The 27,245-nt window shown below is 36.6% G+C and overlaps 1 protein-coding gene and 1 pseudogene across 2 annotated transcripts in view; one reads left to right on the plus strand and one right to left on the minus strand.

Moving 5' to 3' along the window:
* The window catches only part of USP9X (ubiquitin specific peptidase 9 X-linked), a 126,982-nt gene that overhangs the window by 10,053 nt on the left and 89,684 nt on the right, over window positions 1-27,245 (minus strand). For both annotated transcript variants that reach the window (XM_030834942.2, XM_030834941.2), the window contains exons 27-41: window positions 23,237-23,345; window positions 22,859-23,005; window positions 21,912-22,058; window positions 20,947-21,169; window positions 18,229-18,449; window positions 15,512-15,702; window positions 11,788-11,961; window positions 8,942-9,083; window positions 6,945-7,698; window positions 6,430-6,553; window positions 5,347-5,572; window positions 4,696-4,825; window positions 1,871-2,056; window positions 1,180-1,400; window positions 862-950 (exon numbers count right to left, since the gene is read on the minus strand). In XM_030834942.2, the coding sequence (XP_030690802.1) occupies window positions 862-950; window positions 1,180-1,400; window positions 1,871-2,056; window positions 4,696-4,825; window positions 5,347-5,572; window positions 6,430-6,553; window positions 6,945-7,698; window positions 8,942-9,083; window positions 11,788-11,961; window positions 15,512-15,702; window positions 18,229-18,449; window positions 20,947-21,169; window positions 21,912-22,058; window positions 22,859-23,005; window positions 23,237-23,345 (3,084 nt within the window). The remainder of the gene's footprint in view (window positions 1-861; window positions 951-1,179; window positions 1,401-1,870; window positions 2,057-4,695; window positions 4,826-5,346; window positions 5,573-6,429; window positions 6,554-6,944; window positions 7,699-8,941; window positions 9,084-11,787; window positions 11,962-15,511; window positions 15,703-18,228; window positions 18,450-20,946; window positions 21,170-21,911; window positions 22,059-22,858; window positions 23,006-23,236; window positions 23,346-27,245) is intronic.
* LOC115841216 (large ribosomal subunit protein eL33 pseudogene) lies at window positions 18,763-19,894 on the plus strand (annotated as a pseudogene).

The raw sequence follows: 27,245 nt of genomic DNA on the forward strand, positions 1-27,245 counted from the left end.
TCTAAGCCCAAGAAGGCTGTGATGTGCTTTGCAGAGAAAATATGTGTCAGATAAGCTTTGTTCAGACCCGATTTATTGTGAATTCAACGTTAATAAGTCAGCAATATATATTAAATAAGGTGTCTTTAAACAGAAACACACATTAAAAAAAGGTTATGTATTGATTGGTCGAAAAAAAAAAAGTAACCAGGGCTTCCCTGGTGGCGCAGTGGTTGAGGGTCCGCCTGCCGATGCGGGGGACGCGGGTTCGTGCCCCAGTCCGGGAGGATCCCACATGCCGCGGAGCGGCGGGGCCCGTGAGCCATGGCCGCTGAGCCTGCACATCCGGAGCCCGCGTACCATAAAAAAAAAAAAAAAAAGTAACCAGAGCCTGGCAAGAACCTAACCCTGTTTTTCCCCCAGGAGCAATGATTTAGTATTTGCTCATTCAGTGTTCACAGTGACTTTCAGACCGTAACTACCATGAATAACGGGAACTGACAGTACCTACTGAAGGTACTATATTTAGATAACCAAATGTTATCTCATGTAATTCTAAAACTAACGTAATCTAATCCTAAAATAACCCTAGAGCATCATTAATGAAATTGAAACATTTACAAAAAAATCCCCCCAAACATAAAACACAACAACAATTGAAAGAAAAAGGTTAGTATATTAAGTATGCAGCTTGGGCAATGAGAGCAAAAAGTAAAAAATGAAATAAAACTGTGAGGAAGGGGGGACCTTTTTATTCATTCTTGTCTTATGTTTTGTTTAAGATACATTTATTAGATATTCAAGAGGTAAAAAAAAAATATGTGCCGACTGGTAATTTCAGTTACTCTAAAAGCTGGGCAAGGAACAAAAAAGGGTATCTACCTGTGAGTCTGCCAGGAGTCCTCAATCAGTAAGATTTGCAAAAGCAGATCCAAATAGGGCCGGAGTTCATAAGTATAGGAATATGCAACCTTTAAAAACAGGTAAGACATGGTGAAGAACTTATTTTAAAGCAGCAACAGTGGTGATCCTTTTGTAATGTGTAATGTATAAAAATATCAAATCACTATGTTGCACACCTAAAACTAATATAATTGTAAAGTCAATTATATTAAAAAAACTATTAAAAAAATAAAAATATAAAATAAAGGAATAACAAATCAAATTATAGAGACATATGAATGTATATTTTCCTTTAACCTGCCAGAGAAGTTCACTGAGGACAGTAGATGAGAACTGAGGATTCTCCCAGCAGCAAAAACGAAGCAATTTGACGGTTTCCTCTGAGTTACTGCAGTCCTCAATGATTTTCTTCACATAACTTGTCCTCACAAATAAAATGTCTGCCACATTCTGCTGAATTGGCATTATAGGTTGTGATAAATTAGGATCACCAAAAGGATTGGGAAGAGGAGGATTACCTAGAATACAGATTTGTCATCAATGAAAAACTAATCGGCTTCTCTACAATAATACTCAGCTTTCACCACAGAAAATAGCTTATGAATTTTTTATTTTATGAAAATAATATTTTAAATCAAGTTTCCTGAGTACAACAAAGAAAGTAATATTAAGCATTATAATGATCACATATATCAAGATGATAAAATATAAAATTGAAATGCCAACACTGGCGTTTTCTTTATATAAAAGTTAATTCTTAAAACTACTTCATAAACAAGGTACCAACCTCAGTAGCAAGTAGACAGAAAGATTCCCTTTAAATATGAGAAAAAGGTGCAGGACTCAAAATATTATAAAATATTCCAAAGCATGGACTTTCAGACTCTCGTTTTATTTTTAAATATCTTTGGAATTACTTTGAATCAGGTACTATACATGGCCAGCAGTACTTTAAAACCAATGTAAAGAATGGAGTATTTGACTTTACCGTTGATTGAAGACTGCATTCTTGATGAGACATTGCAGCATCGGATTAGCTGTGACACTACTGAGTATAATTTGCCTAATTCAGCATACTGATACTTGATTGGAGGACCTGGACCTTCATCTAAAGACACAAGCATAAAGGTAGCAGGTACACTCAATTTCAGAAGCTGTGTCTTCTCCGCCACACCTACAATAAAGAAGGGAGAAGCAAGAAGAGAGGGGAAGAATTATATGAGAGGAAAGAACTGGGACGGAAGGGCTTCATAATAAAATATTTTTCTACAACTTTTATGATCAGAAGATCACTTTTACTTAGCATTCAGAGTATTATTTAATCAGAACCAAAAATCTACTGAGTTAGTGTAACTGGATTTAAGTACTGAAATGGTTAAACGGTGACTATGACATTCCAATCCTACTGGGCATAAGGAAGAGAAACACCTTCTATGGCCTGGGGAGTCTCGGGAACTGCCTAGTCTGCAATCCTCATCATTAGGTGAATGACGAAAACTGAGAAATAAGAATTCTTTTATGAACTGCCTTTCTTCCTCAGCCAAGCTTCTTGACGCCTAAACTTGTTCCCTCTACTTTCTCGTCTTCCCAGTCCTCAACCCATGCCTATTTGGCTTCTGCCCCCTTTTCTGGTTTAAAGCTAAGGAATAGTTCTCAAACCATAACCATTTCCTTTCTTGGGTTCCTGTCTTATTTTCCTTCTACCTCTTCTTCTTATTTGTGAGTCCTCCTTCCTGTCTTCAAAAGTGATGGTCCTCAAAGTTCCCACGTCAGGCTATCTTCTCACACCATATGCCTTCCCTGGACGATCAAACCCACTCTAATGGCTTCAAGTTCCAGCTATTTTCATTCAGCTGATCCCAAAATATTTCCAGACAAATAGATCACCGCTCTACTGGACATCTCTATTTGGGTGTCACAAAGACTCAAATTCCCTGTCCACGTTCTTCCTCCTGTGTTTCCCTTCTAAGTACATGGCACTACTTCCTGCTCAGTTTGTCAAGTTGGAATCCTGGGCATCATTCTTAACATCTCTTCCGTGTTCCCCTTCCCTGAATATCCAATCACCAAATCCTACTGTCCTTATCTCCAATAAAAAGCACCAGGATCTGACTACTTGTATCCCGCTCACTGCCAGTTCCTCAGTATAAGCCACAACGGTTTTCTATCTATAAATTACTTTAACAATCTCTGGTCTTACTCCCCAATAATCCATTCCACACTGCAGCCTGGATCTTTCTAGAAGCCATGTCTATTCAAAACTCTACAATGGCTCATCAATGCTCTCAGGATAAAGTCCAGAATCTCTCACAAGGCTTGACAGAATAGCACAATTAGAAAATTCTGCTCACCACTCCTGCCATCCCCGTATTACATCAATTCTAGTCAGACTGAATAACTTTCATTTCCTCCAATGAGCCATGCTGAGTTTATTCCAAGTCTCTGCACCTGCTGTTCACTCTGGATGGAAAAACTCAACCGACCAATTCCCACATCTTCCCCACTAAGTCCCCCACACTCCCCCTATGATGTACTTCCATAGCACTTTGTATTTTCCCCATTATAGCCACAAACATATTTTATGGCAAGTACCTTTTAATTTGCTTCTATACTCCATTAGAAAATAGGTGTCTTATTTATTGCCATGTTCCAAGAAGTATAATAAATACAGGTCCGTCCACAAATCCCGAGATTCAAACAGCTCTTAACATCAATATAAACAAAGTTCATTCATAAACTTGCTGTGAAAATCTGGCCTGAACTGACAAGAGGCTATGCACAGTCTTCAATCATCCCCTCTCAGTGTGAATATTCACGTGTATGATTACAAAGTGCTGTTTCAGACCCTGCTCTAGGGATGTTACATAATTCAGGGCATATGGGCTATTTTACCTTTCTTAAAACCGAACAGTCTGAACCACAAAGCATATCTATCTGGTCCTAAGGATTTCGTATTAAAGTTTATAGACCCATGTTTGCTTTTAGCAGGGAAATTTTAATTAGATTAGATTATGGACCGACGATGCATGTTTTCTGAACAGGGAATACCTAAAAAGGGAGTTGAACAGAGTGAGATTTTTATAAATACCTAAGATTTGGCATTTCTAAGTGTGAAATACAGATTCCCCTTATGCTTGTTTGCGTAAATATTCTTTTCAACTACAAATATGCAAGCATCTCCAGTATGGGAAGGTAAGGGAAAAGACGACAAACGCAAAGTAGAATGTTGCTTATGTTAAAAGGGCCATGGATCAACTGGCGATTGGTAAGTTCATGCACAAAAAACCTGGAATGACAGGGATGTTTGGGTTTAGAACTTAACATAAATAACAGGTAATTTAAGTGAATATTTATATTATCCCCGATTTTAATTTAGTTTACGTCAACAAAAACTTACGTACAGACTAAGTCCTTTACCCAAACTTGGTGAGTATTACACATCCATCTGGGACCTTTTGAAAATGTGGATTCCTTGTGTTAGCTCTGAGAATTCTTATTCAGTTGGTTTGGGATGGGGCCTAGGCATCAGTATTTAAGAAAAAAAAAGGTCTAGCACCACTACTTTAGGAGATAAAAATATGATTAAGATACAGATTTTGACCTGTGTCTGGTGCAGAGATAAGACACATGCATAAATAATGATAAAGTACAAGGTGAAAAGTGCAGTGTAAAAAAAAAAGTTTCAAATAAAATTCACAATAGGTTTTATGGAACACTGTTTCTATTTTAGACCAGGTTATATTTCATCATGTGACTTACATGACTTCATTACTTAATACATTAAAAGAGAATTATGAAAACTTAAATTCTTACCTAAATTGGCATACATTACAAACAGGTTGAAATATTGCTGTAAATGACGCCCATGCTCTGAAACTTCTCTTCTCAGTAGATTTAGTACTGCTCTTAGTAAGTGATCACTCAGGCTTAAGTTGTCATAAGCCTGTAAAGGATAAAACATTGGTTGTTTTTCAGCAACAAGGTGCAGGTATGATATAATTCTCTTTGCATGAAAAAGGGACATGCACATATACATGTTAAATATAGGCAGAAATTTCTGGAAGGACTGATCACACAAGAAATGATTAAAAAGGGTTGCTTTTTAGGAAAGGGGATGAAGATCCAATGTAGATTTCATTATAGAGGCTTCATACTGTTCTAAGCTTTAACAAATGGAAGTCCATTTAAATTTATATACAATTTATGTAACAGTTAAGTGTATAACTAAGCCACTGAATGTAACTGAATTAACAGAAAATTCCGCTATGTTTTAAAGAGCCAATAGTCACTATTCACTGCTGGGAAGTACTTTTAATGGAACTCATATAAACATTGAGTTATCGGACTATCTGGTTATTACGTGCTCATGCACGTTTGTTAGGTAAATATATCAAACAGATGCACATATATTTGTGACTTCAACTTCCAGGAAACAGAACTTATTTCTGTTAACTGGGCAATTACCTGACTAGAAGGTCCTGGAGATGCAAAAGGTGAAGGACATGGCCCATCTTGCAAGGAAAAATGTGCAATAAAAACTATAAGTTTTGCAAATGCACCTCTCACTTCTGCACTAGGGCACTCCAGAAGGTATTCAGAGAAGCGATTTGAAACATTAAAAAGGACATTGTGAGCAAACCAAAAACGTACATTCTTGCTGTGACGAAGGAGAATACATAATGCATCATACCTAAGACAAAACCAAACAAAAATCTATGAATATCGATTCAGTAACATGTTTCCTATAGTATAGGGATGGGTCTCTAGGAACCAAACCAAAAAAAAAAAATCAAAGAACTTCTTTTACTACTGGAGGGAGAGAACCAGCAATGGTAGCTTCTAGTACTAATATTAAAAAGATAAATACTATGACTTGGTCTATTCTCACAGAGTGACAAAATAAATAGACGAAAACTTATACAGTCCTCTACAAATCCATGACCAAACTCTTCCTAGGTTCAATGACAAAACAATAATCCCCATTCCCTTAACATCTTACTACTAGAATAGTAAGTAAATATTGTTAAATCGAGGTATTATAATGGCCTCTAAATTTATACAATTAGAAACTTAAACTCATTTTAAGTTTCTACCTTTTTAATCTATGGCTGAATTTAATCTAGGGAAGCTAAAATGTTAATATTTTTGTGATTAGATAGCTTAGACTTTTAAGTATCACCCTGTAATGTTTTGTACAGAGATGTCAAAAATATGACACAAGGTAACAGAAGCAGAAGCCAACTTCTGAATAATAAAAGGTGGTATTTAATCTCAGTATTTTTTAAAATTTATTTTTTATACAGGTTCTTATTAGTTATCTATTTTATACATATTAATGTATATATGTCAATCCCAATCTCCCAATTCATCCCACCACTCAGTAATTATTTAAATATGATTTCTCTCACTATCGCTACCAAGATTTTTTAAATTCTGCATTCCAAATCTGAAATGAAATTATCATGGCTTGGGAAAAATAAAGCAGTATATTAAAGAACCAAACTAAATGCCAGTAATAATAGGAATGAAAATTCAAAGCAATGATACCAATCACTGGCAGAGCCACGGACTACTTTCTTGGTGTGAAATCCTGTGGTAAAGAGGAACCTAGCAGCAAGCTGAATACTAATCATAGTGATTTCTTCTGCTTCAGGCAACAGGTGATCTTGCCCTAAAAATAAAATGTAGATTAAAAAATAGTCAAACAAATTTCTGTGCTCAAACCCCATTTTCATTTTCAAAAAACAAATCTGCATTATCAACAATTTTCCAAGTACTATGTTAAAACCCCTGGGCTACTTATGAAATAATTCTTAGTAGTTCAGTAAAGCACCCTTCAACTAATGCTTGAGTAAAAAAACCAAACTGTTGTAGGAAACAAAAGCTCCTCTGTCTCTAAATGGCAAGACAATATATACCACTCAAAGGTAACAGTCATCTGAAACATGACTTTAGAACAACCAAAAAGAAAGAAAACAAACATGTTGATGCCTGCTAAGAAACCCTGCAAGTAAAAGAAGAGGTATGCTTTCTTACTAAGAAGCTAAATTCTTGATACTTACCTGGAGGAGGATTTAAGTAAACACCATTACATGTAAGCAGTTTTTTCATAAACTGAAAATATTCCATACTGTACTGCATTCGGTTATGCATGAACTGCACATTCTGTTTCCGCACACTTCTCTCAATGGCTGATGGCATAATAATCTGATGCGGTCTTGTGGTGATAGCAAGCTCTGATATATACCTTATCAACTCATCACCTTGGTCTATTGTGTCCAATCGTTCATAAAAAAGTATATAAGCATTCCACCACCTTTTCTGGCGCCTGTATGACATGCGCTTCATCATGTGATCAAATACTTCTCCCATGTACTCTCCACCAAAACACTGGTTTTTCATTTCTTCATCGTCATCCATTTTACATTCAGTTACATCTCCATCATCAAATTTATACCAGCGATTTCTCTCGCCATCTCCTCCGTTCCTTTGAATGATGTAAGAGTAGTAATGTCCCCCGCTCGCCTGACCACTGTGTACAAGCACCCCCACAAGTCTGTATTTCGTGCTTCCTGCTGGCTCACTGTCAGACTGCTCATTCTGTTGTATCAACTGACTCTCTGGGTTTACGTTATCTCCTTCCAGCTTTGCAACACCGGCAACTGTGTAAGGTTCCATGTCCAGTTCGCGAGGAAATTCAAAATAATCATTAAACTTGATTGCACATTCTCTTTCCCAGTCATAGTCGAATCGTTTTAGTTGGATAGCGAGAACAGGAGGTAATTTTTTAATAAGCAAGCGCTTTACAGTATCAACCTAAAATGAACAGAGCAAATTACTAGATGTTCTCTTATAATCCACTGCAAAAAACCCACAAAATTTAAAACTCTACTATTAAATTCTCAGGATTAATCTGAAATTTTAAGTATAAACAAATACATGATAATGAACATAATCAGAGCATTTCTGTCAGTTGATATTTTTAAAATGTTCACTGAAACTAATACGAAGTAGCTGATGCCTTTTGCTACAACTTGCAAAAATTAGTGATATAGACATTATTCGCTGTCTGATTTCTATATTGGAAGTGCTATCTAACCATTATTACTTGTTTGATATTTACTGTTATTTTAATGAAGTTTGCTGTGAGCAAACTACAGAAATATAATAGTAGCAGCTAATATTTATTGGGCAATTAGGTACCAAGTTATATGATGCTAAGTGCTGTCCAAGTAGTAACATGTTTAATCCTCCCAACGCTCCCAACCCTGAAACTTAAGGATGAGAATTAGGAGTAGTAAGAGATAACTTGCCTCAAGTCTTAGAGCTGTGAGCGGCAGGGAGTATGGCTTTACAGCTCATGATCTCAACCTCTAGATTTTAATACCTCTCTAAGTGGTATGTAAGGTCAAAACAATACAGGTGACTTACAGGTGAGAGGGCTTGGGAGCCCAGAAAGATACACATTATTTACCATATGTATGCGTAAATTGTCTCTCCTAAAGAACTGTTAAATGCCCACAGGCAAAAACCAATCAAGTAAGTCTAAAAATCTGATCCAAGTGGTTTAAAAAACACAGGTGGTAGAAGAAATCTTTTGTGGCTAAAGTAATTAACGGTTTGGCTTCAGCAAACTTCTTGGTCTTGGGTAGCAACTCTGGACATGAGAGAAGTGTTTTCCTCTATGAGCTCTGTAGCTTCGAGGAGTTCAAGGGCAGGTTGGTTGAATATGGATGAAAAGTGCCTGTGTAACTCAGACAAGAGACTGATATTAAGCTACTATGACCTCTAAAGTGATTCACTCTTATCTTTACCTGTTTTCCCTAGCCCTTCTGGCACTATTTTCTCTCAATTGCCTTTACCTGACAGACCTTTCTCTCAATCATCTTTACCTGACAGACCTTTAAGTCAGTTGTCTTAACTACCTCTCTGTTACCACTATAACAAAGCAGGGTAGGGAATAAAGAGGGTGAATTTTGAGAACAAACAAAAACAACCATTCTTCCAAACCCATTAAATGTAATCATAATTATTTTAAACAGAACTGGGCAATTCATACCTTTTTATTGCATTTTTCACAATGATAAGCATTTGCACCTTCTAATAAATCTCCTTTGACATATTGTTCCAAAGAATCAAGAAGATTTTGGTGATTTCTAATGTCTACATTCAAAGTCGTAAAAGATTCTTCACACTCGTATCTAAAGATATTATTTAAGAAATGATCAGAGAATTTATTCCTTAGTTTTCTAAACATCTTATTTAGTTATGGACTCAATGAAAACTACTTTTGCAATTTTTATAACATAACACAAAACCCATTAAGTCATAAAATGTTACCAATAAATAAATGAGTTACCATTTATGGGTCACTTATCCTCTGCTGGGCATACATTAGGTTGTTTACACACTACATACAACAGGTGCTTTGTCTTCATGACAAATATTTCTCTATCACCATCTCCACGTCAGAAATGAGGGAAGTGGGATTCAGAATGTGAATTTGGTCAAGATTACTAGGTGAAATGGTGTTTTCAAGCTAGGTCTGTCTGGTTTCACAGCTCAATCTCTTTATAGTCTACCATGCTGCTTCCACCATCATCTGTTTAGATCTATTAATGAGCTGAATTTTTAAATGTTTCTCCTCTTCTGTAATGGAAACCTTACTAAAGCACAAGTTTAAACACACAAATGAATACGAGATAAGCAATCTGAATAGGAGCCACAATCCCACCTTGTGGCAATTTTCTACCAAAGGAATTTTCAGATTTCTGGTGAGACATATTCATGCATTTAGAACATGGGATGTGAGGAATTCATTCTCAACCATTAAATTCATTCACTCAACAAATACACTGAGTGCCTACCATGTTTAAAGCCCTGTGGGATAGTCAATGTTTAAGACAGTTCCTCATATTTAGGGCTTTTCAATTTAGTTAGGGGAAAAAGGTACACAAATAAAGGCATTTATAAGTGACATGAATGGAATATGAAGTATTAAGCAAACTGTTACTATAACTGGGGAACAGCCCATAGAAGAGAAAAGAGAAATTAGATTTTATGATTCCAGTTAAAAACTAGGACATTTGAAGCTGAGAAGTCAGCAAAGTTTTTCTGTAAAAGGCCAGATAGTAAATATTACAGGCTTTTTGGGGCCATGAGGTCCCTATGGCAACTACTCAACTCTGCTGTTATAGTGAAAGCGGTCAGACAGTAAGTAAAGGAGTGGGTATGTTCCAATAAAACTTTACAAAAACAGATGCAGGGCTGGATTTGACCTATGGTCCATAGTTTGTTAACCCCTGCTCTTGATAAGTAAATACCCTAAAACAGATTGTCTCAGGACCCTTTATGTAACCTTCCAGCATATAACAAGACTAATTTAGTTGTGGAATAGGTATTTGAACTTTAGGGATTTTACTTAAGATCATGCTCTCTGGACATTTTCACTTGGCAAAGGAAATCAATAATTTCCAAATAATTTTGAAAACTGTCTAAAACAAACCAAGAAAAACTGACCAGAACAGATGACCAGAAAATTTAATTTTTATCAGTAATTAAAAACAGGAGGTGAAAATAACAATTTTATTGTCCACCTAATGCACAAGGTCTTTCAAAAGGATCAAAAGTTGCCCAGTCTCAAGACAGGAATAAAGACACAGACCTACTAGAGAATGGACTTGAGGACACGGGGAGGCGGAAGGGTAAGCTGGGACGAAGTGAGAGTGGCATGGACATATATACACTACCAAATGTAAAACAGATAGCTAGTGGGAAGCAGCCGCATAGCACAGGGAGATCAGCTCCGTGCTTTGTGACCACCTAGGGGGGTGGGATAGGGAAGGTGGGAGGGAGACGCAAGAGGGAGGGGATATGGGGATATATGTATACGTATAGCTGATTTACTTTGTTATACAGCAGAAACTAACACACCATTGTAAAGCAATTATACTCCAATAAAGACATTAAAAAAAAAAAAGTTGCCCAGTCTATGCAAACAATTTTATGGCCTTATCCAGAAAGAGTAGTTTAGCATTTACATATAGTATTAGCACTCCCTCAATCATTTTCCCTGTGTTCAAAAATAAAGCACATACACACACAACCTATGACTGTATATAATGCTGTTTAGACTTGCAGAAGATACTATCCTACTGTGATTGTCTGGTGAGAAGGGATTTCAAACCAACATTAATTGACAACATACAAGAGAAGTTCCAAAGTAAAACTTCCATACAATAGGCATAAACGTGTATCTATCAGTAATGAACTTTAATAGTTATTTAACTATTTTCAATAAGAGCCTTTAATCAACTTCCCCTTTAAGAAAACCAAAAACCAAAAAAAACCGAAACCCAACTTGTTTAGTCAATTTTGCTATAAAGATTTTGTGTGGGAAACATACCTTAAAGACAATGACAGTAATCAATGCTATTTTCAAAAAGTCAGCATTTCATTTGTATAGGAAATAGTGCTCCATGCCTGTTATCTTCTAAACTTAACATATTTACAATATTGTAACTATTTTAATTCTAAGATAAAGGGCAAATTCATAAGTAATACCTGTAGCTATGCAAAATGCCATTTTATTTTCTTAGGCATGATCATACATAAGAACATGTAAGAGTATGAAATAGTAAGAGCTTAGGTGTAGTTAAAGGAACCAAATATTATTTGACAAAAACAAACAGACCCATAAAGTTCATGAGACTTTTCTGTACTTAAACTTCACTGTAATAAAATGAGAAAACAAACAAAACCCCCCCACAGTAGTAAGGTATGCGCAATATGTAATTCATCCAGCCTCAGGTATTTAGTAATCGGTAGCGTACTTCACTTTTGTACATAACTAATAGTAAAAATAAACAGTACAACATACACTTTAAGTATGAAGTTAGCACTTACCTATGTGGGCAGCCTTGGCAAATCTTCTGATCAGCAAAGGAACCTCCTAAAACTTTACTTAGCATAGCTGGGTGTCCTAAGGCTTTCAAAGCTTCATCTAAACTATCCACCAATGAATTAAAAAATTCTAAAGCATCATGTTGTTCACGAAGATTAACAGGCTCACCCCAAAGCCTAAGAAATGAATGGAGTAAAATATGTAATGTGCGACACTCCCAAAACAATATATACAATATATTTTTCAGGAAAAAAGCAATACAACCACAAATGACACCACAAAAACTGAGATTTTATTCCTCAACTACAGGAAGTAGAAAAAAACAAATGCCATTTATGTATCGATTGCTGTGGGGAAGAAAGTGAGATTCATAGTAAAAGTGGTACTTCAGTGGGGAAGAAATACCATGAAACTACTGGTGTGGCTGGATGCACAGTATAGCTCCAGGAAGGATGGTTTCTGTAGGTAATATAGTATAAGCATGCATTTTGAATCCAACTGAAGACGCTGTTAAAAGTGGGTGGCTGATCTCACTCTTACGCAGATAATTACTACTTCATTTCTTTCATTTTGCTTAAATTTTGGGTTACAGATACAGTGCAAAGATAATATTTACTCTTAATTAAATTGACTTTTCTGATCGAAAAGAGAAAGGTTTGACTTGTTTTACAGTTCATCTCTTTTGAATAATCTGAGGATTTAAATTAGGTAAATCAATCCTGAGAAAAGAAAATATCAATTATGTGAATGATAAAATGAGAAGTGATACTAATAAAACCTAGGCACTGCTGGAAACTATGACATCTAATTTTGTATTTATAGCGTAATATACATTGAGAATATAAGTGAATTCATTCAAGCAACAGAGACGACAAATTTATTTTAAGTATGCAAGAGGAACTGTCTTTTAATAAATTCCTTTGTAACACTTTTACTATGTAGCAAATAATCTCACCCTAATTATATTTCAGCTGTTAAATTTGCATATAGCGAGTTAGAAATCAAATATATCACTTGTTAAAAGCTATTTTACAATGGAGAGATTTGTTAAGACACCAAGGGATCAAAGCTAACATCACCAATAATCAGATAAACTGATACCATGTGCCTCTGAATGCAATGAGAAGCATATAATAACATCACCTATGTAGTTTTCTTGCCAAAAAGTTTAACCTGAATCTAATCATGGGGAAATAATCATACAAATCAAGGAAGTACCATAAAGGTCATGACAAGTTAGGGAGATTATTTTAGAGAAGACTAAAGAGGTAACAACCAAATTCTTGTGATTCCTTCTAGGATACCAGTCTGGAATTGGAAAAAAAAAAAAAAAAGAAAGAATATTTTGGGGAAATGGAAATACATATTGCTGAATATCAGGCGTTACTAAATATTAAATTTCATGCATGTGATAACTGTATTAAACATTACATAGGAAAATGTCCTTATTCTTAGAGGATACATTTTGAAGCATGCAGGGGAGTTAAAGTGTCATATTTGCAACTATCAACTCGTTTAGAAAAAACAAACAAAAACCAAAACCCAAGTATACACATAAGCAAATATGGCAAAATGTTAACAACTGGTAAATCTGGGTAAAGAGTATATATCATAAAGGTGATTATTATACTACTTTACCTTTTCTGTTGGTTTGAAATTCTTCAATATAAAAAATCGGGGGTGGGAAATGTGGTTAACTAACCCACATATATATCTAGAGTATACTATGTATAGAGTATATTATGTGTCTAAAGTGTGGATAATCCAAAAGTGCTAGTCTAGACAAACTGTGAGCTCCACTAGCATAGGGAGTAATTAATTGAGAAGTCAAAAATGCAAGGGCACTATAAGATAAGCAATAACTATAACTGAATGACAAATTTTAAGACAAAAGCTCAAAAAGCTTGAGAGTAATCTGGAAGAGGAAGAACAGAAATGCTAAAAGCCTTATGGCAGAGACGAGACAAGCTAGAGAAAGAATGAGAACGGGAATAGTCAGAAAGGAAGATGAGAGGTGCTGAGAGGTGATGGGACCAAAAGAGCAAAAGCAGAGCTGGGAAGGAGGGTGGTGCATGCAAGCCAATAAGTATGGATTAAGTAGGGGGCCTAGTTAGAGGAATTTATACGGTGAGTCATTGTATTATAAAGCAGTGGTTTCAAAAGAAATCTAAGTAGTATCCTTGTAGGCAAAAGGGGAGCTGCTCTGATTGAAGCAGGGAAGGTGGACAAGAGCGGCAGTGTCAGGTGACCCTTTGCTTCCCCTGCTCTCAGCTGTCTGGGAGATACCTTGAAGGGATTCTAAGGAGTATTATTTAAGGGAATCTCCTGGTGGTCCAGTGGTTAGGACTCTGTGCTTTCACTGCAAAGGGCTCAGGTTCAATCCCTGGTTGGGGAACTAAGATCCCACAAGCGTGCAGTGTGGCCAAAAAACAGGAAAAAAAAAAAAAAAAAGTAGTAGTATTTAAAAAACCCAATGCTATGAAGGATTATAGCATTCTCATACACAGTACAGATATGTGGTTGTGCTACAGTATTTTAGCACAGTGCACGACATGATAGGTGATGATAAAAAAAAACAAATGAAATAAATGAAGCCAGAGAAATAAGATCAAGACATAATCGAAGATTTTTAAAAAATTAACAACAACAAAACCCAATGTATTTATCAAGCACCTTTCCTATAAAATTGTACATTAGAATAGCCAAAGAGTTGCTATGGGGAAGTTTTCCTTTATAGATCTCCTCTAGCTAAAAAATGGAAGAATGATAAAATTAGAATGTTGCCATTTTGTAATCCTCATGAAATGCTGCATTTAGGCAATGATGATCAATGGCTGTTATAAGACAGAGACAGACAGACATTATGTACTTCTCACTGAGGTCATCGTTATCACCTATGAAGCAAGTCTTGTCTATCTGCTCCAAAAAAAAGAAAAATCACACCTGAATTTGATCAAGCCTCTAGATCTCACTACCTATTTATATGACATACAGGGGACTGAGGAAAACAGAAACCACCACAAGGATCCCATCAATAAAATCCAGATGGGAAAATTTACAGAGCTAACTACCTTTTTTTTTCTCCCCAACAAATAACTACAAGGGTGAAAAAAGATTAGAAGAGACTAAAGAGTCATGTCAACATCTGCAGCATACGGACTTCACTTGGATCATGATTTCAAAAAATTTATAGTAAAAAAGTTATGAGGTAATTGGGTAAAATCAGACATTGACAAGGATATTAAGGAATTTTTATAAGACATGGTAATAGTATTATGGTCATGTTATAAAAAAGACGTTAGAGATACACACTGACACATTTATGGATGAAATTATGTATTTGCTTCAAAACAATCTAAAAAGTAGATGGCAGTGTAGATTAAATAAGATTGGCCATGACTTGACAACTGTTGAAGTTGAGTGATGAATACATAAGAGTTTATACTCTTCTCCCTACTTATGTAAATATCAGAAGCTTTCAAAATAAAAAATTATTAACATCTGAAGAGACTAAAGAATGCTGCCTCTTACTATGACACTTTCTACCTCCTTTGGGGACAATGAGAAAACAAACCTAACTACGAAGTAAAGTTTGATTATTACTACTGCTTAAATACTAAACATAAAAGTGCCTTCCAGTATAGGTTTTATAAGTTTAATGTTAGTGTCATGAGATAGTCATAAAGGTTTAAGCAGTATCCCAATTACTATTCATCCATAGTTTACCTGAACTGTTTCCAAAATCCTCTGGGCACATAGTACTGTAGTCGAGAAGCAGCTAAATGACCAAAGATGACTTGAAGGTGTCTTAGAACACCAATATTGTACTCTTTCCTATCTTCTGTTTTACTTAATGCTGGTTTCTCTTCAAACTGTTGAGGGTATCCAAATACATCATCTCTGGGATCAACATTGCTCTAGAAACCAAAAGTTATCATTAATGAGCTAACCTAACTTCAAAGTATAGTAAAAATATGTTGAGACAAATGCTATACGATTAGTGAACAAATCACCTGTACTTCTATTTATTTCCAAAGCACTTAACTTTCAATTTATAAATTTTAGTTTACAGTATCAGTGTTTATATCCCCACCCCTTTCACATAAGAGTTGTCATAAAGGAATAACCCTCACTAAGTATCGTAGAGGTAGGTAATATAGCAAAATACAGTAGAGTGATTAACTTAGACTGAACTGGATACAAATGCAGGCTTTGCTACTTATAAGCTAAGTAACTTTGAGCAATTAAGTGCCTCATGTGTAAATGGGTTAACACATTCTTCATGTAGCTGTTGTGAGAATTATATGAGACAATGTATATAGAGTGCTCAGACTTGTAAACATTCAATACAATATACATATTAAGATTAGTTGGAAAAACTAGATATCCATATGCAAAGGAATAAGGTTGGACTTTTCCCTAACACTATACACAAAAATTTACTCAATACAGATCAAAGATTTGAATGTAAGAGCTAAAACTATGAAACTCCTAAAACATAGAGCAAAAACTTCACGACACTGGATTTGACAATGATTTATCGGATATGACACCAAATGCACAGGCAACGAAAGAACAGAGACATACTGGACCTCGTGAAAATGAAAAAGTTCTGTGCAAAGAAATTGGAACCCTTGCACACTGTTGGTGGGAAATGTAAAATGGTGCAGCCACTGTAGAAAACAGTTCCTAAAAAAAATTAAAAATAAAACTATAAAATGATCCAGCAATTCCACTTCTGGGTAAAACACCCAAAAGAACTGCAAGAAAGGTCCTGAAGAGATATTTGTACACCCATGTTCAGAGCAGCATTATTCACAATTTTGAATTCCACCAAAAGGTGGAATCAGGGACTTCCCTGGCGGTCCAGTGGTTGAGACTCCATGCTCCCAATGCAAGGGAAGCGGGTTCGATCTCTGGTCGGGAACTAAGATCCCGCAGGCCACGCCGTGTGCACCACCGCCCACAAAAAGGTGGAAGCAACCCAAATGTCCACTGATGAATAAATGGATAAACAAAATGTGGTATATACATTCAAAGGAATGTTATTCAGCCTTTAAAAGAAAGGAAATTCTGACACATGCTATGAAATGGTCGTTACGTTAAATCAAACAAGCCAGTCACAAAAAAACAAATACGGTATGATTCCACTTATATGAGGTACCTAGAATAGTCAAATTTATAGAGATGGAAAGAGAATGGTGGCTGCAGAACTCTGTGTGGGACGCGGATGTAGAAATAGACAATGTCCAGTCCCTGCCCACGAGAAACTTAGTCTAGGGAAGGAAAAAAGCACACAGGCAAAAAACAGTGCAATGGGGTGCTGAGACAACACAGAGCAGAGGGTACCATGAGAGCAAAGTTGAGATACCTTATTTGAACTGTATCATACTTTGTCTGCTGGTACAATTAGCTATCTCTACTGTGCTTAACTCAACAACCTAGAGATGTGATGAATCACAGAACTAGAATCTGAACTCCAATTTTCACCCAGAGCAGTGGTTCTTAACCAGGTATATGGTGTGAGCAATGCCTATGAAACTTCTTAAAAAAGTAATAATGCTCAGACCCCAAACCCTGGATGATGCAGTTCAGCAGACCTAGGGAAGAGTTGGGGTCTAGTGTATGTTTCAGAAGCCCTCCCTGTAAGTGATAAACTACCTCAGAGCAAATAGTTCGGTGACTGAAGAGAGGGAATGAGAAAAGAACCATTTAAGATATTTACTACAATCAGAGCATGCTCTGGCTTCTCTCTTCAGCTCTCACCAACACAACACCATGAGTAGGAAAAGGTCAAATAAAAACAAAGAAATACAGCGTGGACACAAACATGACCACAGCTTAAGTCTGGCCATAGTCTCTTCTTTAAAGAACGATGCCATAGTTATGTCAACTCTGATCCACCACTACAACCTAATTTTTTCACAGCTTTATTCTGCATTGGATACTTGGTAGGAGCCTAAATTTTGTCACAAGTAGAAGTTTGTTTCCTAAGCAAAAATAGTTATGATCTGGGAGAAATGCAAAAGTAATCTAAAAGTAAACACAGACAATGAAACTGGCATAGCACATATCTTGGCATAAATAAATGGAGATACATAATTAAAATATCAAATAGAAAAGTAAAAATATAATTTAGACTATTACTAAAAATGAAGATTCTTATCATTATACAAACTCTAAATTATACCAAACCCCCAAAAGTGAGTACATTAACTGTTGTGTTAAAACGTATAAACTATCATAAACATTAACTGTAGTTGCAAGTCTGTTAGGTAGTGAGCACTATGTCGAGGTAGCAGTCTGTGCCAGGAGATTCTAGCTTTATTTTCAAATATTTGCCAACAGGTCCAGTGAAAAGTCTAACGCTTTCTAAGAGAGAACAACAGTATCTCGTATCAGAACTTCAAACACAGAAAACAAAAATGCTAAATAAAATTTACCTCGTTGTCCTGCTTCTCATCCCCAGACATATCATCATCTACATCGCTACCTGTGCCTTCAATTGCGAGAATACCATTCCTAATGGACGGAATCATGTAGAGTTGCTGAATCACAGAATTCATATAACAAGTAGCCCCAGCGTTTTTCAGCCCCACAAATCCTTTTGGTGGGCGGGGTCCAACAGGTGGCAGATATTCCCACTCAGTAAGTGCTTCACAAGCTGAGAGAAGACAAAAGATTCTTGCAGCACAAATAAAAACATTTTGCCCACTTTAGACTTTATTAAGCTGATAAATTAACATTACCAACAATTCCACTACTCCTATAGCCACCTGAAATAGTGCTCTAGGTATGCATTTCACCCTCAACAAATTGAAGATACACAGCAACACATACCACTATATAGATTCTTACCCCACCATCTATGAACCCATGCTTTATCTAATGTTGCTTCTATGGCAGTCTCACAAGATGATACAAGGCCAATTTCTACATGTTAACTTTACTTTTAACTTTATTATAATTTAGTCATTATGAACTGTAACTTCTTCTACTTTTATATGTTTTTTTCAAGTGCCTTCAAACTCCTTCTGGCATGAAATGTTATACAAATATATCAACATATGATAGCTTACTAAGTTTTAAATAATCCTAAGATATCACCTGGGTTCACATCCAGGTTCTGATGCTTACCAACTCTTTCATCTTCAGGCAAGCCTCTGTTTCCTTCTTAATAAATGTAGTAAGACGTGCTTTGCCTATAATCACCATGTTATTTTGAGGAGCAAACGAGATAGTGGATTTGAGTTCTGTGAGAACTGTAAATCACTGCCTATATCCCTCTACCTAGTATAAACCTGGAAACAATGTAAACATCATCACGTATAAGACCAATTAAATAAATTATATAGTATATTGAACTGAAAGGTAGAAAGGTATATAGCTAATAAACGGATTTAGATAAATATTTATGTGTTGATAGGAAATGATCACAGATATATTAAGGGGAAAACAAAGTGAAGAACACTGTGCACTCCACACCAATCTGTGGTTAAAAAACTAAACAAACAAAAAAAGATTTTGTATGTGGATTTTGCATACTCAGAGATTCTGGGAGGATAGACATGAACTGAAGATAACGGTTACAGCTATTGAAGGGGACCAGGGGAATGGAATGGGCAGGAAAAATGTTTTAGAATACATCCTTCTCTGGTAGTTGAAATTGTTACCACACAAATGTACTACTTAAAAACAAGCGGCCTTTCTCTTTCTGCCGTCTTGGAGCCTGTGGAGGAGCACTGGGAACAGGACTTCTAAAACAGCAAATAGGTCTGGAAGGCTGTGGTCCAAGGCTCTATTTTTGCTGGCTATAAGCAGGGTCCTGTGAAACCAGAGGGTTCCTCTTCTTAAAACTGAAGGTGTTTATGCCCAAGATGAAACTGAATTCTACTTGGGCAAGAGACATGCTCATGTGTACAAAGCAAAGAACAACAGTGACTCCTGGTGGCAAACTGAACAAAACCAGAAGAATCTGGGGAAAGGTAACTTGTGCTCATGGAAACAGTGGCTTGGGTTCCTGTCAAATTCCAAAGCAACCTTCCTGCTAAGGCCACTGGCCCCAGAATCTGTGTGCTGCTGTACCCCCTTGAGGGTTTAAACTTATGAAAATTAAATAAATAAAACTGTGGATTTGTTTAAAAACAAACAAAACCCCCCACCCTACTATATACAAACTTGATAGAATAAACTGTCTAACGTTTTAAGAACTTTAATCAGAATCTCCTAAAATGTTAAAAAGTCCGTATATTCTAAAATATATCAAAAAACAATTTGACATGTTCTTAAAAACTTACCATAATCAATTATATTCTTAAGCTTTGTAGATAAATGGTTTTCTCCTAAAACAGAAGAGCCTCCACTGTGGTCTGCTTTCTTATTTCTGCTGTCTCAGTCATTTTATATTGCCCTCATCCCTTTTGAGCTTCGGTTCTATATCAGTAAGATCTACAGTCTACAGTCTGTTTCATGGGCTTCATGTGAGCATTAGCTGAGGACCAAGGGCACTAAAATATTATCTTCTCACATTCTTCTCTTTAAAACCAGATTTTCTTAGAACTCATATGAAAATAACATTAAAGAGCTTCTAAAGTGAGGGCCTGAAAGGTTTTCCAATGCATGTAATTTGAATTTTTAAGTTTGAACTCTGAAATTTATTTTGACTGTTTATTATTCTGGAGTTTAGATTTCAGTCCAGATTTGACTGAAATGAAATTTATTTTGTTGCTCAATACTTGTACCACTTACAGGAAGACATTTAACAAACATCTGAAAACTTTTCTACATTAAGACTCATTGCTTGTAATGGTCTTAAACATTATACTAGTTGCTGAAAGGAAAACATGAGTTGCAGATGTTTACTAGAAGGAAAACAGGGCTTCCCTGGTGGCGCAGTGGTTGAGAGTCCTCCTGCCGATGCAGGGGACACAGGTTTGTGCCCTGGTCCGGGAAGATCCCACATGCCGTGGAGCGGCTGGGCCCGTGAGCCATGGCCGCTGAGCCTGTGCGTCCGGAGCCTGTGCTCCGCAACGGGAGAGGGCCACAACAGTGAGAGGCCCGTGTACTGGTACCACAAAAAAAAAAAAAAAAAAAAAAAAGGAAAACAGAATTTGAACACATTAGAGAACTGTCATCAGAACTTTGTATTTTAAAATACTTACTAGTTATTGCTGTGCCAATGTAATACATTTCAGTCAAAGAATCTACTATCTGTTTGAGGTTCCTCACACAGCCAACAGCTAATGCTACAAGTAACTCAAAGCCTGCATTAATGGTAGCTGGTGAACTACAGACTGGAATAGCCTGTTCAGCTGGCAGTTCTCCATTTCTCATATACCGTAGGTAAACATTGGATGCAGGGAAGATGAAATCATCAATTAATTCCTACAAAGGTGAAAAACGGATTATGTATTAGCAATGATACATATTTATATAAAAATACATGTAAAGTTTTATATGCGTATGTATTTTTTTTTAAAGAAAGAAATGTCTCTTGGAAGGAAATAATGTTAAATTAATTGTCAGAATTCAAGATTTCATTACATTTCAGAAAACTTAGATTTTCTAATAAAAAGATCCCACTTCAAAACACTATTTACTACAATTAACAAACAAACCCAATTTCTCAGGTTAAAAACTCATCAAGAATGAGTTGACTGTAGCACTTAACAAAAATTCACATTAAGTAAATTTACTCTTTTAATCACATGTATACCAAAGCTCATCTTGAATAAAAATGTCCTAAAATGATACTTTTTGTTTCCTCGAGTTACCACGTTATGTGAAAAAACTCATCAAAGAAACATGGTAAATATGCACAGTCTTACATAATAGAAGTCTGCCTCATTCTGAATAGTCTGATGAAGTAAAAAGTTCAGATTTTCTAAACAGAAAAATTAAACAGTGCTTGCTTACTTCACACAGTACTGAAATTTTATTCATGTACAAAATTTAGAAACGATATTTTAAAAGTTACTGTTACCTCTATATTCTTTAAAAGTAGAAAAGAGAAATGATCAAGAAAACACACCCAAGACATGATACCATAAATTAACCAGACAGATTTGCTAATGAACATGTAGAATGTTAATGATACATAGCTTAGGACCAAGCCGACAGAAATTACCTTAATGAGATTAGCACCTCCTTTTTCACAACCAATATGATATTTTTTCTCAGGGGTTTGAAAGGCCAGTAACTCTTTTGTTACTCCAAGGTGGCCTTCCAAGATTGTCTCTTCAACACCCGTTTCACCTGTTCTTTTAACATCATCCTGCCAAAGAAAAATATCAAATGCCTAACTTACAAAAGGGCGGTGAGATGTCAGAACAAGACTGAGCTAGACAGAGGCAATTCCTTCAAACCTTTCCATTCTAAGAGATTTTTTCTCTTCAGAACTTTCTAGAAGTAGGCTTTACAAACTAGAAGAAATGCTAATCTGAAGGCCAGAAGATACCAATCTGGGCTTCCCTGGTGGCGCAGTGGTTGAGAGTCCGCCTGCTGATGCAGAGGACACAGGTTCATGCCCCGGTCCGGGAAGATCCCACATGCCGCAGAGCGGCTAGGCCCGTGAGCCATGGCCACTGGGCCTGTGCGTCCGGAGCCTGTGCTCCACAACGGGAGAGGCCACAACAGTGAGAGGCCCGTGAACCGCAAAAAAAAAAAAAAAAAAAGATACCAATGTCTTCAGAAATAAATTCTCGTACAACTCTAAGTAAAAAGTATCAGGTGTTAAGATCAAAAGTTAAATTAAGTGCTAGTCTATCAGACTCATTTTTTGATGAAAACAATCCAAGAATACTTTTTAAAATGAAAATTTGCAAAACGGGCCCATCTGAAAATGGAAGAAGCTGAATATCAGTGTCTCAAGTCTTAAAGCAAGGCATTTGACAAAACTACTTACGCATTCATTCTGGGAATCATGAGTTAGTAATATCCACCAACACAGAGTATATTCTTTGGTCCTTTTATTACTCTTTGTTGTTTTTCATTTAACCAAAATGCTCAAAACTATAAACTATTAATAAAATATCTTATTTATTGACGATAAACACAGTATTAAATGCAACTTACCCTAATTCTTTTAAGCCAATCAATTTCATTATTGAGAAGAACTTCAGCATTGGGTATATTAATATTACTATTGTAAGCATAATTAAGAAGGTGCCTTAAAAGAATAAAGTAGTCGCCTGAATGTTTAGCTCTCTCTCTGGCTGTGCTCTGAAACAATAAAGTAGAATAATATGAATTTACATGTCCATGTTCAGAATCCACTTTTTAAAAACCCAGAATTAACTAGAGTTAATAGACTAACACAGGATGGGAAATTACTAATATTTTTAAAATAAATATAGACTGCTCCAACTTTAATACAAGCTAAAATCATGAATTCTTGACTGTTCCATGTACAAGAATGAATCACAATGATAAGTATATTAAAAAATGTCTCACCCCCAAAACGGTGAAGAGCAGAGTAATGAAGAAGAGTAAAGGCCTGTGTCCCATGCAACATCTGGTGCACATTAAAAAGAACTGCTCCTGTGCCACCTGGCGAACAGTTCTGAAATAAAAATGTTTCACATTTAATATATTATCTTCATTTAGAAAAAGAAAAAAAAAGATTCCAATGCTGTCTCTCGGGGTGGGGGTGGGGTGTTAAGGGGTAAGTAAATTAAAAGTAAAAATACAAGAATACGTAACACCCCTTTAAGCAGCAACGTTTAACAGATGAACTTAGGCTGTGTGTCAAGAACTAAAACCTCAAATCGTCACTGAAGAGTTTAAGGGATACCTTCTAACACCCCTTTCTTGGAACAGGCTGGAAATGTTCCTCTAGGTACAAGAGTTGTACAGTAAGCCTTAAGCATCTTTTGGGCATTCCATAGAATTATTCCATTGTGCTCTGGAGCGAACAACTCTGTAGAAATTCTGTTACAATTACACAATAAGGATGTTGCTGCAGATGTCCCTGATATTATACTAGTGATTCCCAAAGCATGTTACCCAGATCAGCAGCATCTGAGAACTTGTTAAAAATGCAATTTCTCAGGCCCCAGCAACCTGCGTTTTAATAAAGCCTTCAAGTGATTCTAACATGTGCTAAAGGTTGAGAACCACCGTATTATACAATATTCTATGATTACCCATGGGAAAAACTTGTCTCTGGTCACAGTACTGGGAATTTTACCTGAGCATCATGGGTCTCTTAAAAAATATGTATACTATACAGATCTCACCAGAATAAATGCTCCAAGAGGGCAAAGACATCATCTAGTTTATTACTGTGCCTCCAGAATGAAAAATGATGTCTGGCATATAACAGGTGCTAAGAACCAGTTACCAGATGTATAAATACTGTTTGTTTACAAGATGGAGGTCTGTCTCCATTAGAAAGTAAGCTCTTTCAGGGCAGGGCTTTGCTTTGTTGAAGAACCTAGAACAACATCTGACATATGGAAGATGCTCAAAAAGTATCTGCTAACGAAGCATTTGTCTATCGTACAAACTACATTCGGTGAATAACTGTTTCTGGCAATGTGCTAGCTGATAGACAGCTTAGAAACAAATTTTTAGTTCAATGTAAGAACTTGACAGTATACATTCTGTGTACTAGCCTCCCTCCTGGATATGTTTTAGGTTTCTGAAACCTGTACATGGTCCTATAAACCATAGGGACCTTTAGAAGCTTTGTGGGTTAAGTTTGGTGGAATTCAAATAAACTGACATCAGGAGTACTTGGTTTTGTTGGGGAGAAGGTCCATAACTTTTACCAGATTTTCAGAGGTATATGTCATTCATACTGCCCTAGTTTATTTTTTAAAAAGTAAGGTATGCGGCCCAAATAGAGTGAGGGTCTATAAAGAGTTGATGCTTGTCAGTTCCTGATGAACCCTCCCCTCACACACGCAGACTTCGGTAATGCTTCAAAAGAAACACATCTACTAAAAAATCCTGTTGCCTGTATCTTCACAACATACTCAAAATCTGATCATTTCTCACCACTTCTACTATTGCCATACTTCCAGACTCTCTCATCTTTTATTTGGATTAATGAAATAGTCTAAGTGCCTTTCCTGCAAAGCAACCAGAATAAACTTAAAATGTTAACTCAGAGCATATCATTCTTCTGCTCAAAACCCTCCAATGGGGGACTTCCCTGGTGGTCGAGTAGTTAAGACTCCGTGCTCCCAATGCAGGGGACACAGGTTTGATCCCTGGTCAAGGAACTAAGATCCCGCATGCCGCAGCAAAAAAACCAAAAAAAAAAAAAAACAAACCCCAATGGATTCCCATCTCACTTAGGGTAAAAGTTAAGGTCTTTACAATGATCTATAAAATCCTTACAGGCTGCTTATTGCCTCTCTGGCCTCACCTCCTACAACTCCCCCACCTCTGCTGTTCTAGCCACACTCGGCTCCATGTTGTTCTTTACATGTCAGGCATGTTCCTGCCTTGGGACATTTGCATCTGTTGTTTCTTCTGCTTAAAACACACTTCCCCCCGGGGCGGGGGGGGGGGGGAGGGGGGGCGCAGGCGGATAAAGTTGGAATTTGGATTAACAGACTACTACATATAAAATGGATGAACAACAAGGACCTACTATATAATACAGGAAATACAGTATTTCATAATAATCTATGATTGAAAAGAATCTGGAAAAAAAAATATGTATAACTGAATCACTGTGCTGTACACCTGAAACACTGTAAAACAGCTATATATACCTCAATTAAAAAATAAAAATTAAAAAAATATATATTTGGTCATTCAGATGACCAAAATGTATTTCTCATATAAAAAATGAAATAAAATTTAAAATGAAATATGATGGAGGTGTTAGCTAACCTTAGGCTATGGTGGTAATCATACTGCAAGATATGACTATCAAATCAACACTTTGTACACCTTAAAGTTACACAGTTATATGCTGATTATATCTCAATAAAGCTGAACAAAATAAAAAATACAATTTAAAATGAAAAACAAAACAAAAAACCCCCACCCAAAAACCCAACACACTTCCCCCATTAACTGCATGGATCACTACCTCATTCTTTCAGAGCCCCAGAGACTTCAGGGAAGTCTTCTCTGACTATCCTACATAAAACTGAACTCCAATGACCCTGCCTCCCCACTCATCCCCATTCCTGATTTATTTCTCTTGATAGTATTTATTAATATAACATACTACATATTTTCCCATATGTCTTCTCTTCCCACTCCCCATCCCCTTTAGTACAGACTCCAAGAAGGCTGACATTTTGTCTGTTTTTTTTCACTGCTATATTCCCAGTAGCTAGAACACTGCCTGGTGCATAATGGGTACTTGATAAATTATTCATCAGTGAGACTGCCTACAATATTAAAATCTAACACTACTTGGATCTCAGCATCAAAGGCTTTCTGTAAACCGACGCCTACTAATCTCCTTTTCTGCATTATCCCTTTCTCTTCTTCTACCAGAATACTCAGCTGTGCCTTGAAAGCACTATGCCAGGAGTGGCAAACTCAAATGCCTCCATGGATCATCAAGGTAACATAAAGGAGTTAAACAGGCAGAGTATAAAGCAACAGGTGCTGGAGGAGGCTTAAAAAAAAAAAAAATCCACTTAAAGGAATTCAAATCCAATTATGAGCAATTACAACAAAATATCAGTGTTGTTATGTGGAAGCAGACCTCTTCTAATAGCAACAGAGGTCTGGGAGACCTCTAGGGATAAAGAAAACTTACTGGAAAATATGGCCCTGAAGTTGAAATTTTCGAGTGTGTAGAAGCAAGAGCCAAATTGTGGAGTGCTTATAAACCAAATTTAAATGTTTACACTTAATTCAAAGACAGTGGGAAGACATGGAAAGATTTTAAGCAGGAAAACAACACGATCATATTTTGCAAGATATACTCTGCAAGTATCGAAGCCCGGTACTCTGATATTTATAATATGATGATTTAAAACTGCAGGGCAGGGCTTCCCTGGTGGTGCAGTGGTTAAGAATCTGCCTACCAATGCAGGGGACACGGGTTCGAGCCCTGGTCCGGGAAGATCCCACAGGCCGCGGAGCAACTAAGCCCGTGCGCCCCAACTACTGAGCCTGTGCTCTAGAGCCCACGAGCCACAACTACTGAAGCCCGCGTGCCTAGAGCCCGTGCTCCACAACAAGAGAAGCCACCGTGATGAGAAGCTTGCTCATGCAACGAAGAACCAAAGCAGCCAAAAATAAATATATACATATATAACTAAAACTGCAGGGCAGGGTGAGAGTCAGTACTAGGGAAGAAAGTCAGATACCTAAAGCTCAAAAAAGATCTTAACCTTAGAAGACCCCCCTTGTTGTCAAAGACAAGATAACAGAGGCATGAGAAGAAGTGCTGTGTACGGTACTTTTTACTTCATCGTGCACAAGTTTCAGGAAGAAGAGGAGTCAAATGGTTCTAACTTCCTATAATGGGGATTTTCATAAA

This window comes from Globicephala melas, chromosome X (assembly GCF_963455315.2).
Source record: "Globicephala melas chromosome X, mGloMel1.2, whole genome shotgun sequence".
Taxonomy (NCBI): Eukaryota; Metazoa; Chordata; class Mammalia; order Artiodactyla; family Delphinidae; genus Globicephala; species Globicephala melas.